The sequence below is a fragment of the Canariomyces notabilis genome (genome assembly GCF_033297395.1).
Source record: "Canariomyces notabilis strain CBS 508.74 unplaced genomic scaffold N656scaffold_31, whole genome shotgun sequence".
Taxonomy (NCBI): Eukaryota; Fungi; Ascomycota; class Sordariomycetes; order Sordariales; family Chaetomiaceae; genus Canariomyces; species Canariomyces notabilis.
In genome coordinates this window covers 330,833-341,518 of record NW_027041853.1, presented here as the reverse complement: position 1 = coordinate 341,518, position 10,686 = coordinate 330,833, and the positions used below count along the sequence as shown (strand labels likewise).

General features: G+C 54.3%; 4 protein-coding genes across 4 annotated transcripts; 2 read left to right on the top strand and 2 right to left on the bottom strand.

Annotated features, from left to right (window-relative positions):
• Window positions 1-1,261: 1,261 nt before the first annotated feature.
• N656DRAFT_717824 (alpha/beta-hydrolase) lies at window positions 1,262-2,579 on the bottom strand (the record flags this gene model as incomplete). The annotated part of the gene is made up of 4 exons (XM_064812228.1): window positions 1,262-1,735; window positions 1,818-2,158; window positions 2,242-2,424; window positions 2,531-2,579. Coding segments are annotated over 4 exons (1,047 nt in total), but the record flags the coding sequence as incomplete, so codon positions are not given.
• A 1,894-nt stretch (window positions 2,580-4,473) lies between these two features.
• Window positions 4,474-6,789, bottom strand: N656DRAFT_848560 (uncharacterized protein; the record flags this gene model as incomplete). Its single annotated transcript, XM_064819305.1, has 4 exons — window positions 6,756-6,789; window positions 6,465-6,695; window positions 6,111-6,401; window positions 4,474-6,051 (listed from the first exon to the last, which is right to left on the bottom strand). Exons 2-4 carry the CDS (start codon window positions 6,582-6,584, stop codon window positions 4,474-4,476), a joined length of 1,989 nt encoding a protein of 662 aa, XP_064666186.1. The 5' UTR covers window positions 6,585-6,695; window positions 6,756-6,789.
• A 343-nt stretch (window positions 6,790-7,132) lies between these two features.
• On the top strand, window positions 7,133-8,322 carry N656DRAFT_426396 (uncharacterized protein). The gene is made up of 2 exons (XM_064809614.1): window positions 7,133-8,034; window positions 8,095-8,322. The coding sequence occupies exons 1-2, from the start codon at window positions 7,302-7,304 to the stop codon at window positions 8,202-8,204; spliced, it is 843 nt and encodes a 280-aa protein (XP_064666185.1). The 5' UTR covers window positions 7,133-7,301; the 3' UTR covers window positions 8,205-8,322.
• A 773-nt stretch (window positions 8,323-9,095) lies between these two features.
• On the top strand, window positions 9,096-10,076 carry N656DRAFT_792482 (kinase-like protein; the record flags this gene model as incomplete). Its single annotated transcript, XM_064817090.1, has 3 exons — window positions 9,096-9,608; window positions 9,640-9,979; window positions 10,036-10,076. The coding sequence occupies 3 exons, from the start codon at window positions 9,096-9,098 to the stop codon at window positions 10,074-10,076; spliced, it is 894 nt and encodes a 297-aa protein (XP_064666184.1).
• Between the last annotated feature and the right edge of the window lie 610 nt (window positions 10,077-10,686).

The window sequence follows — 10,686 nt, the reverse complement described above, 5'->3', positions numbered from 1 at the left end:
GGATACACCGGCAGACGCTTGAGTTGAGCGAAAAGGTGTTGGGCAAGGTGCGTCCTGGTATACTTGAGTAAGAAATCCGTGTGGTGTGTTTGAGAGCAGGGCACATTTGTTTGTTGCTTTACTCACTCTTTCTTATTCTCTTATATTTTCTTCTCATAGCGTGCCACAGAAGGGTCTGGGAGGGCGAGTTACTATATAGTTATCCTTTAATTCTACTATATTCTACTGTTTTCGGTGTCTTTCTCTGCCGGTAACTTGGCTAGCTGGGAATATTGACTTGCCACAAGCTAACTCAGATAGGAAGTAGTAGCCTATTCAATCCTCTAGAGGTGGCCAGGCTCTAGCTGAATGATCCTTGTTGAGCCACCTAGCGGACTCAACGGGCTGAGAAGCGGAATACGATCCACTCCTATGCATTGTAACATCGGGGCATTAACTGTGACAGGCTCGACTTGTCCCTGCAAGTGAGTTTTATATAGCTCCAATGTCTATAAGTCCTAGATAGGTTCCTGAAAACGTACTGAGGTACTATTAGGCTTTTTTATCTTAGTTTAATAGATATAAACCTACCTTATAGAAACGAGTCTGAGGGTTCTAGGAGATGAGCATCCTAACACGCTGACCAGCATAGGCAACCTGGCGTCGATGTACCGGAACCAAGCCGGTAGAAGGAGGCCGAGCGCCGGGCTAGGGCCGGTATTCGCAGCACGAGCACGGCAGGTCGTTGAGTCCACATCGCTACATTCTCGCTGAAGACTCCTCTTAGGCCGAAGAGACCGGCCTACGGTGTAGCCGTCAAATTTGACCTGGTTGAGGACGGCGGCCCGTGGGATCGGCATCCTTTGACACATATGAACACGAAAGCGGCCATTACCCTAGACCGTGTAGAGGAGGTCACAAACACGTTTGGTTGGCTAAGAGCGGGTTCGCAACGCGTTAGTGAAAGCGTGGTCACAATAAAGCGACATTAGATTCACACCACAGCAAAAGTCAGAAAACGGAATTGGAAAACGGAGATGTGAAAACTGAGCGCGAACACGTTCCCTACCGTTTCAATCATCAGAAAACGTTCCTTCACGTGACCTGAACTTTGCTGAGTCAGCAGCACAACCGAAAATGAAAGTGAAATACTAGTTCCAGATTCATGTTCACGGCCTCCCCACAATAGCGACATCTTCTTGTCTTCGTTGTTGTTCAAAGGGGGCGGTTTCTTGTCCTCAGAGCGACCAGTTTTGGACCCTTTTGAGCGGATAAGGAAGATTTATATGCAAAACTCAAGTACGGCCTGGAAGGGAGGCGTAAGCCCAATACAGCGGGTGAACGGCTCAATTTTGGGAACAAGTTTGCGAGCGGCCCAGGCCCCAAAGCCCAAAGGGTCCAAGATTTTGAGGACCGGACGGAACAGACTAAGAAAGTCGTTGACGTCCTCATCGGTGAGAGACAGATCGGGTAGGGGTTGCGTAGCACAGAAACTCATTGTGAAGAAATAGATCGGGTGGGTAAATCCACGCTCTTCACCGTTTAGGTACCCTGCGCCTTCAATACTGTTGTCACGAAAGCCGTTACTAGTAGTGTTGTTGTCCCACCATGCTTGAACGTCGGTGGCAATTCTCGCACGCATGTGATGGTAAGACTCCAGATTGCGCCGGGCAAAGCCCCAGTGGTCAAGATGGAGATCGTAGAACCTGTCCTCTCGGCTTGCGAATGAACAAGAGGTGATAAATTTAGTCCACGACTGGACTGATTTTACCCCGAGTTAACGTATTCTACGCATAGTTTAATTACTTGTGTAACATATATATGGCTCGGTGTCTTACCTCTATTACTTCGGTAACCGGCGTACCCTTGTGAGGGGTGCCCAGAGTAACAACAGCCTTCACCCACGGCCGTCGGTCGACACCACGGAATTGTGGCAAGTTGGGTTCCCCTCCACCTGACAGTAGCCAGATCAGGTACCTAACTGTCGTATCACCTTGTGAGTGGCAGATGAAGTTGACTCTGTTCGTGTCACTCCATGTCCATGACTGCGGCAAGTGATCGGCGCCGTAGACAACTGCGAGCGGCGTCTGCGGAGCCGGTGCTCCTCTCGGTAGAAGGAGTCCAGTTCCGAGATCAAGGTTTATCATGGTCGGTGGTGTGCTTCCCGGAAGGTCAAAGCCTCTGGTCTCGTCAACCTTAGCCAAAAACATTAACGGACGAGCATTGTTGCCTGCCTTGCCTGGCCTCCCGGAGTCGGAGGACCTCTGATTCTAGTAAGCTGCTCGTAAATCTCGCAGGCCCGTTCTCTGTTGCTTGATATCGGCCCAATACGGACAAGAACGACGGTATATCCATCAGTGGACAAGGCCGACGCCAAGTCTGAAAAGCCGCCAAAGTAGTTCAGTGTCCCTAGAAGCGGACGACCCCATCCGCTGAATCCGGGTACTTCACTCGATTAAATGGATTCAGTCAGCCGAGTCAGTCGAGTTGTCCTTCGCCGGTGTCCCTCTTGGAAGAACTTGGGAGATGGCGTATGCTGCGAGTGGCTCACCAAGAACAATCGGGCATCCCTTATCGAAATGTCCTGGAAGATTTAGTCTCCCTCAGAGATCTCTGACCTCGTCTTGCAGGCGACGGACACCGTCGTATTCCTGCCGGATTCTGCCAGTGATATAGTTCATCATAAGGCGTGTAACCAGTGGGAATTCAGATGGTGTGTTTTCGAGTATTATTCTCAGGATTTAGGAAATTGGGATAATAGAATCCGCCGAACGTTAATATCGACAGTCCTGATCACATGGAAGAAGTTGCCGATGAGTTCAAATGCTATATGCTATGTCAACGTTATGCGTCACGGGTCATTGGGATCATTGATACTCACACCGGTTTGTTCAGTCTCGTCCCGAAACGACGTCGTTAGCATTGTGCCTGTCCCCGGAGCCCCAACCGCTCAGCCGTGTGACACCATGTTATTGTTGAGGAAGAGCGAAGGAGGTGATAATCCTAGGGTAATTTGAGCACCGCTTGCGGGCGCCATAAAGGCGAAGGTGCCGCATGTGCTACCACGTATCTTGACTGTCCTCATCTTAGTGAAATCATGACTCAAAGGCTAGCTCCCGTCGGGCCTCACGAGTCACGAGAATGTCTCGGTCGTGATTATGGCGTCCCACCGCTACAGTCACCGTGACGGCGTGAACGAGAACGTTTTCAGCAAATGGTGAATGGAACCTGGCGCCACTGGGTCCTGGAATGTGGCGGCGCCCAGCCAGCCACATCATCATGATGATCATGGTGATGATGAGCCCGCCTGGGGTTCCAACTGAACTTGAACGCCACAGGGTCCTGGGTGAGCAGTGGCTCTGCGAGTATTACGGTTAGTTAGAGCGATGGTGTTACGGTTGAGCTCCCGGAGCCATCATCGTGTCAGGGTGGAGGGAAAGGTTTGACTTGGGCCTGGGGAATTGTGGCTGATTGATGAACCTGTAGCCCTCACTCTCAGTGCCATTGAAAGTGGCCAGCCTCGACAAAGTGTCTTTCGAGAAGCGACGGTCCCAGCCACACGCTGCCTCTTGCAGACGGACCTGTAAAGTGGGCAGGAACCATTGCATCAATTTCCTGTATTTATTGTGGCTCGGCTGGGCATCTCCCATCTTCAACTTTAGGCCACTCCAACCACAGGAAATACCACCCAATTATTCCAACGTTTTTCAGACCTGGTATTGCCAGAAGGTCCTCGTGGCCCGATGGAGGGATTGTTGACGCGAGTGTTCTGGAAGCCCTCGTGGACTCCCTCCGGCATTAATGATTGAAGCTAAACTTGCCCTTCGAGAAGTTCGAGGTCCACGGCTTGTTGGGTGCGAGCTCGCCGTGGGCTTCGACGAGGTAGTAATCGACTAAAGGGTTCTCCGTCCAACCTTAAAATGTAAACTGCTAAATAGTGGAAAGCAGTTGAAGAAGGTGTGGTATTTTGTGTTGATTGGAATTTGGAAAGTGGGCTGGAAGGTTCAAGTTCAGGAATTGTTGCAAGTGGCACCTTCCACTGTTCTCTTCGATAGCCGGAACCCCCTGGAAAATGAGATTAAACTGGGTGGAGATGCCCGCGGGACCTGGATAACGCACACCTCACCCCTGAAAGAACCCCCTATCTCCCACTAACGTTCCCTAACTCCGCAATTGGTTAGCGAATTAGGTCGCTAAAATGACAGGGCCGAGACAGCCTAACGATGCGGTGGCCATGGCCCTGATGGCAGCTTGGTCAGCCACTGAGGTTTTTTCTTTCACACTTCAGATCGTCATAGAACGACCTCATTCCTACGCAATCTCAACACCGCACGCCGCCGGGACTGTTTGAGGAGACACCAAATCATAGATTCTACTGACCGACTGATGGCAATACCTGGATCATCACTTTGGACGTGGTTTACACTCGCAGCTGGGGATCACCCCAGAGACCCAGACTCCCAGAGTGATCACATTCCCAAAGCCCGCGAACAGTCACGGATCCCCCTCCTCCCACACCTCCCTCCTCCTTCTCCTACCCCCCTTCCCTTCGACGGGCACTTTGACATGCTCAACCAACTCCGCCTTCTGCACAGCCTGCCCGTCCTCATCAATTTCCACCACCGGCAGCCGCTGCGTCTGCAGCTCCCACCGCCCAGCCCACTGAACAAACACCAACCCGCACCACCAGACCACGCCCAGGAGGGCACTGCCCATACCGACTGTAGGCCCAACCCACCACGGCCAACCTCCAGTCCGCTTAGGCTCGCTGGGCGGGACAAACGCAGCGATGAGCAAAAACCCCAACCCCGCCGTCGCCACAAGCACGGGCAGCGGGTCCAGCCAGGACTGCCAGACGGACTTGCGCGCCCAGTTACGCCGCGACAGTATCCCCATCTCTGACACCCACGAGTCGAGTTTCAGGTACAGCAGCCCCGCCGCTGTGAGGAACCCCAGGACCCCAACCACCACGTACGTGTACACATATGTCAGCCCGCCGTAGGCGTCCGACGGCCGCTTCTGGGCCAGGCCGATGGCTAGGAGCAGGATTACCTCAAACGCCCAGTGCAGGGCGGTAGCGGCAAAGGGCGCCTGTTCATGGTGGCCGTCGAGGTTGCGGATTGCGTTCGCGGGGCGGCTCGCGCCGGTGCTGGCCGTCACGCCGGTGCTGCTGCGGTGGTGGGGCCCGTAGGGGTGGGTGTGCGGCAGTGTCGCAGTACTGTTTCTGTTGGCAGTAGTGCTGTCGGAACGGGGGCGCTTGAGGCGGGAAATGAGCGTGTCGTTGCCCGTGGCGAAGAACAGGGACCATGGCAGGATGCCTTCCTTGGCCACCTCTTGCTTCACGCGCGAGGCCGTGTACGTCTGCGCCATGAGGTTGCCAAAGATGAAGATGGCCAGGATGATGGACACGATGCGCACCGCGGTGCTGTGAGATCCGAGTCCGGACAGCCGCTCGATAAAGGCGATGGCCATGTTGTCGGCCAGAGCGGCGTTGCCGGTGTAGGGATTCATGCACAGATAGCTGACGTTGGTAAGGGGAAAGAGGATGAGCACGCACACCATGGCCGAGATGGTCGCTTTGGCAAACGTCTTTTGCGGACGCGAGACTTCGGACAGGACGTAGAAGGGCTGCTCGTAGCCCGTGTACGGATACATGGCAAAGAAGAGAGCCAGGGCAATGTCGCCGACGTTGCCGGACTCAGCTGGGTGGGCGGGCGCCCAGGTGATGCTTCTGCACCCGTCGCCGTGGACTGCGCCGTAAGAGATGCCGACGACGGCAACGACGACGACAAAGGCAAGCTTCGCGACTGCGAAGAGGTTGTTGAGGCCCATGGTATACTTTCGGCTCGAGATGTTGAGAAGAGCGCAAACGGTGAGGACAAAGACGCCCCAGGCCACTACGTAGCCGTGGTTGAAGCATGAGCTGTCGTCCTCACGGCAGGTCGGGTTGATGGCCAGCTGCATAAAGACACCAAACTGCAGAGCGTTGCCGGCGAGGTTGCCCCAGATGATGAAAGCGATGCCGAAGATGCATTTCATCAGGTCGCGGGGCTTCTTGTAAATGTACTCAAGCTGGGAGATGAAGGTTAGCAGCTTGCCTTCTTCACTGTTGTCCCTAAGGTGGGCCGTACGTAGTTCTTGTCTCCGCCGTTCCTGGGCGACGAAACCCTTTGCCAGCTGCCGTCACGGAAGACGTAATGAATCGGGATGGTCAAGGCCAATTCGATCCAGGTCGCGACCACGCAGAGGATGATGATGCCAGCCACAACCCAGATCAGGAGAGCGGCCCCGGAACTGCCGGTGTATTTAAGAACGTTCACGGGCTGGGTGAAGATGCCGCTCGCTATTGTCCTGTTTATAACCAGACAGAAGACGGTGAATCGGCTCAAAAGTTGGTTCCGGGTAGGGGCTACATCGAATCGCTAAGGGGCTGTGTGAGTTCATACTCGCCTAGTATTTGTGTCGAACCCAGGAGGAAGACATACCTCCCGCTCGGAGTTGTAACGCTGTATCCGTTCCTGGAGCTCCTCCCGGGTGAGAGTGTGTACGCCATGACCCTCGGCGGCGAACGAGCCCGAGGTATTTTCATCTCGTGATGCCTGCATGCTGCCTTCAACGTTTCACGTCTTGAACCGTGGTGGTGCGGCTGCTGGTGCCGAGGGGAGAACTGCAGACCAAGGTCGAAAGCGTCGTGTAAGAATTGTTGAGAGAACCAGCTGAAGAAGGAGGTATTACTACTAGCACCGAAGCTCACCGGATATCCGTTGGGTGCCTACCTTAGCAGGGCGAGAAAGCCTGGGTCGAGTCGGTGGTGCCCAGCGAGGCTTGGAAACGCCATGAGCCCGCCTCTCATGCGAACTAGGCAAGGCTCGGAGCTTTCCATCACGGTCAACATGGGAGGAAGACGGCCTTGGCAGACTGAGCCTCTTTTGGTGCACTTTTGTGATGTCGATAGTGCGAGCCATTTGATTCTGCTTTGCCATTTTGGATAACTCCACGACACCAGAATCGGTCGTGTCTGCAGCAGTGTGCACCGCCCGGTGTTCGTTCTCTCCAGTGACCTGAAGTCCTGCACCGGTTTGCTGCAAGCCACCTGAGCGGTGATAGGACACAACCTCGACATGGCTGGCAGCTGAAGTTGACAGCGGCAGGCAACCAAAGCCACTGCATGCGTGAATTCTGGAAAACAGGCAGCTGCCCCTCTTCTTCGCTCCTTCCTCGTTCGCTTTGAGAGGTCATGTGTTACATGCAGCAGTAGTTGAAATATCGAGTTCGCGTTCTCCACAAGCTGACTGTCCCGCGCTCCTTCCTGTTTCTCATCCATGGAGTCGCCGCCAGCTTCTCTTGTAGAACTAGGCACCGGTGAGGCATCGGTCGCGCTCCCCTTGACTTCGACTGAAATCCCATTCAATTCCGTCGCTCCACGCCGCGAGCTGTTTGTTCGGCGGCAGGTATGGAGCGACAGTGCTAAAGTCTTGGTTATCGTCGAGAGGAGTATTCTCTCTGAGGGCACCATTACCGAAACCAGGCGTTACTTGGACCTATCTCAAGACTTTGTGCTCCCAATTTACGCCATCCCAAGGAGGAACCGGACCGAGTGGAACGTCGAAGTAGGATATGGGAGAGGCACGGATCGAGTTGACTATCCATTTCGAACAAGAGAAAGCGCATTCAGGTTTCAGCAACTCGTGACCGACTACCAGCCAGTACAAGTGTTCGAGAACGTAACCTGTGTTGTTACGTACTACAGGAGATTGAGAATTCCCCTCCCACAATATGTGGGAACCGGACATATACAGTTCTGGGTGGAGGCCAGACATGACTCGAACCTTCCTGCCGTCAGTCCGTCGCCAGAATCGTCGGTGTCGAGTCAGTCAAGCCAGACTACCCCCAGAGCAACTAGCACCGCCTCGATACACAGCCTCAGGCCCAGCCTAGTGCAGACCTACTCAAACAGAACCGTTTTGGTGGTTCGCGACCCTCGACCTCCGCTGTTGGTTGCCTTTTTGAAGGATAGAGGAGGTGAAAATGAGTATACAATGTTGAAGATGAAGAGTAAGCTCGCTGTCTATTGAGTTTCACGTCTTGTGAACTGAGGACTGGCGGTATTGACAGGCATTCTCTCCGGCACTAGTAACAGACCTTCAAGCAACCGAAGCTACAAGCCCAAGAGAAGAAGCTCTCCTCCGAATCACCTCCAGCTTGTCGGAGCGCTTTCAGGTTAACATGCACCTCCAGAGGCCAGGCCCGGTGAGCCTGGGCGCGTGGGACTTGTGCGAGCGAGGACGTCCAGGTAGAGACGAAAGTCGAATAAGAGAGCTCAGGTGCAGCCACTTGGCCTTGAACTTTGGGAGCAACGGAGACCCGGCAAACATGGAAAACCGCAGAGATTTCTTCGACACCATCTTGCGTCTCCAGGTCAGCCATCTGGAAAGGCTGTCCAGACTGAACTCGATCAGAAATGAGGAGGTGGCACAGACTTCGCGCGAAATGCAGTTGCGATCACCGGCGGCGACTTCGGCCGCGGCGTCAAGGGCATCAGTCATCTCACCACCTTCACCACGGACAAGAGCCAGCATGCCAGTGCTCAGGCTACCCGAGATTCAGATCCAACCGGACATGTCGACCGCGTTCATCACGGCTCCATACCCAAGTCCCGAATTCGGGGTGGCGTCGACGAGGCAAGAGCTTGATACTCCACCATACCCAGTTAGGGAGCTTGATGCTCAAGCATCTCCGGTGAGAAGCCGTACGAGGTGGGGGAGGGGACGGAGGTGGGCAAGGGGTTCAACATAATGGTTTGCCAGGAGGAAGGAAAGGAGGGAATTCAGGGCCAACGTACGCAATAATCATGGGACGCAATCAAGGGTCATCTATTAATCAGGGTTAAGGTTCGGCGTTCAGGGTTATATGTGTATTCGTGCTGCGTACAATTAATACCCAATACTTTCGTCAGAGGAGGGGGCACGGACTTTGCGAACGTCGTCGCTGGGCTGGGACTCAGGGAGGGGACCTGGTGTGCCCTTTACTTCCGGGCTTCACCCTCATTGCTTTTTTGCTCTAAGAGTCGAAGTAGTAACGATTCGAGGTACCTCAGGCTACCTTAGGTTGTAACCATGCCACTCTCCGACAAGGACGCAGAAAAGGCAATCAGGGCCAGATACGAACCGCTAGCAAGGACCGCATTCAGCATCATTTACACAGAAAAGGGCAACACCGAGTCAGTCCTCAAAGCCGGGGGCTTTTGGATTGACGGCGAAGTGTACGACAAGCCGGCCTTTGCCGAAAATACAAGCGACCACCTGAAGCGTGAAGTTACGGTTTACGACGCCCTCAGGCCGCACCCACATATCACGGCCTGCCTTGGCCTGGAACTGCTGCCCGGCACCAGCGAGGCTTGGGCGCTACGACTCGAGCGCTCCCCATGGGGCGACTTGCGCAGCTATATCCTGAAGCACACCGCGCCCGACATGTGTGACCGGTTGAAGGTGGCCGTGGACTTTGCAACCGCCGTTCAACACCTCCATGACCGTGGCGTCATCTGGGGGGATCTGTCGACACGGAATGCGATCGTCTTCGATGGTCTCAACATCAAGCTCTGTGATTTTTCCGGGTCGAGTCTGCGGAATGTTTACCCCTGACGTTCACTTCTCCTATGAGCCACGATACTGGCCACCGATGCCGGTTGCCGAGGCGCCTGCCGACGGGAGCGTGGAGCTAGAGTTGTTCGCGCTTGGGACTGCAATCTGCGAGATTACAGAATGGGCTGTGCCGTACGGTCGTCCGGAAGAAGTGGATGAGGATGCTGTTCAGCGGATGCTGGCAAGGGGGGAGTATCCTCATGTGTCGGACGATAATCCAGCGAGGGATGTCATCTGGAGGCTGTGGCGTTTAGAGTACCGTTCGGGTGGAGATGCCGTCAAGGATTTGAAGGCCATCTTGAATAGCCTCGCCTTATGTCGTTCTGCTTCTCCGAGGGAAGGTAATCAAGGCTCCGCCGGTAGGCTTGACGAGCCTGAGGTTGACCAAAGTCATTATAGCGCACGCGGTGCCTAGCGGACAGTCAGGGCCGAGACACCGATCGACCCGACCGTTGACCAAGTCCGTCGTACGTGTTTTGTTTTGGTTGCTTCTCAGTCGAAAACGAAGGAGTGAGAGGGATCGAACTAAGGGCCTCTCATATCTGTCGGACGCTGTCACCTTCTACTCCCATTCGGCTACACAGGTACCTACACTAGGTACCTGTGTGGGGAGAGCTTCTAAGTTCAGCCCATTCAAGAAGTTAATACCAGGTGGTAATCCGTTCAAGAAAGTTCACCGGCACATCTCCGTTGTTGCCGTCGACATATTTCTAGCCGCCCGGACTCAAATGCGAGGATCAATCCGAGTGCCGTTACCCGAGGGACAAAAAGCTCCTTTCATGCCGTCTTCAAGTCCGGGATTCAGCTGCAGCTCTTATCATCGGATTAGCGTAGATCAATGTACTGGAGCTTACAACGGTAGCACTTATGGATGTATGACGCCCACTGGAGGTAGTACCTGACTGCCTGTAGGTAATATGTCTTCCGTCCCTTTCAGCCCCCACGGACGCCCAACGTGGAAGGTCAATTGGATCAGTCTACATGCAGCAGCAAGAGACATGCAAGTGACTGTACGCTGCAATCTGCTATCAGAAGAGGAGCATTGACCTGGCTCCTGAGTGGTCAG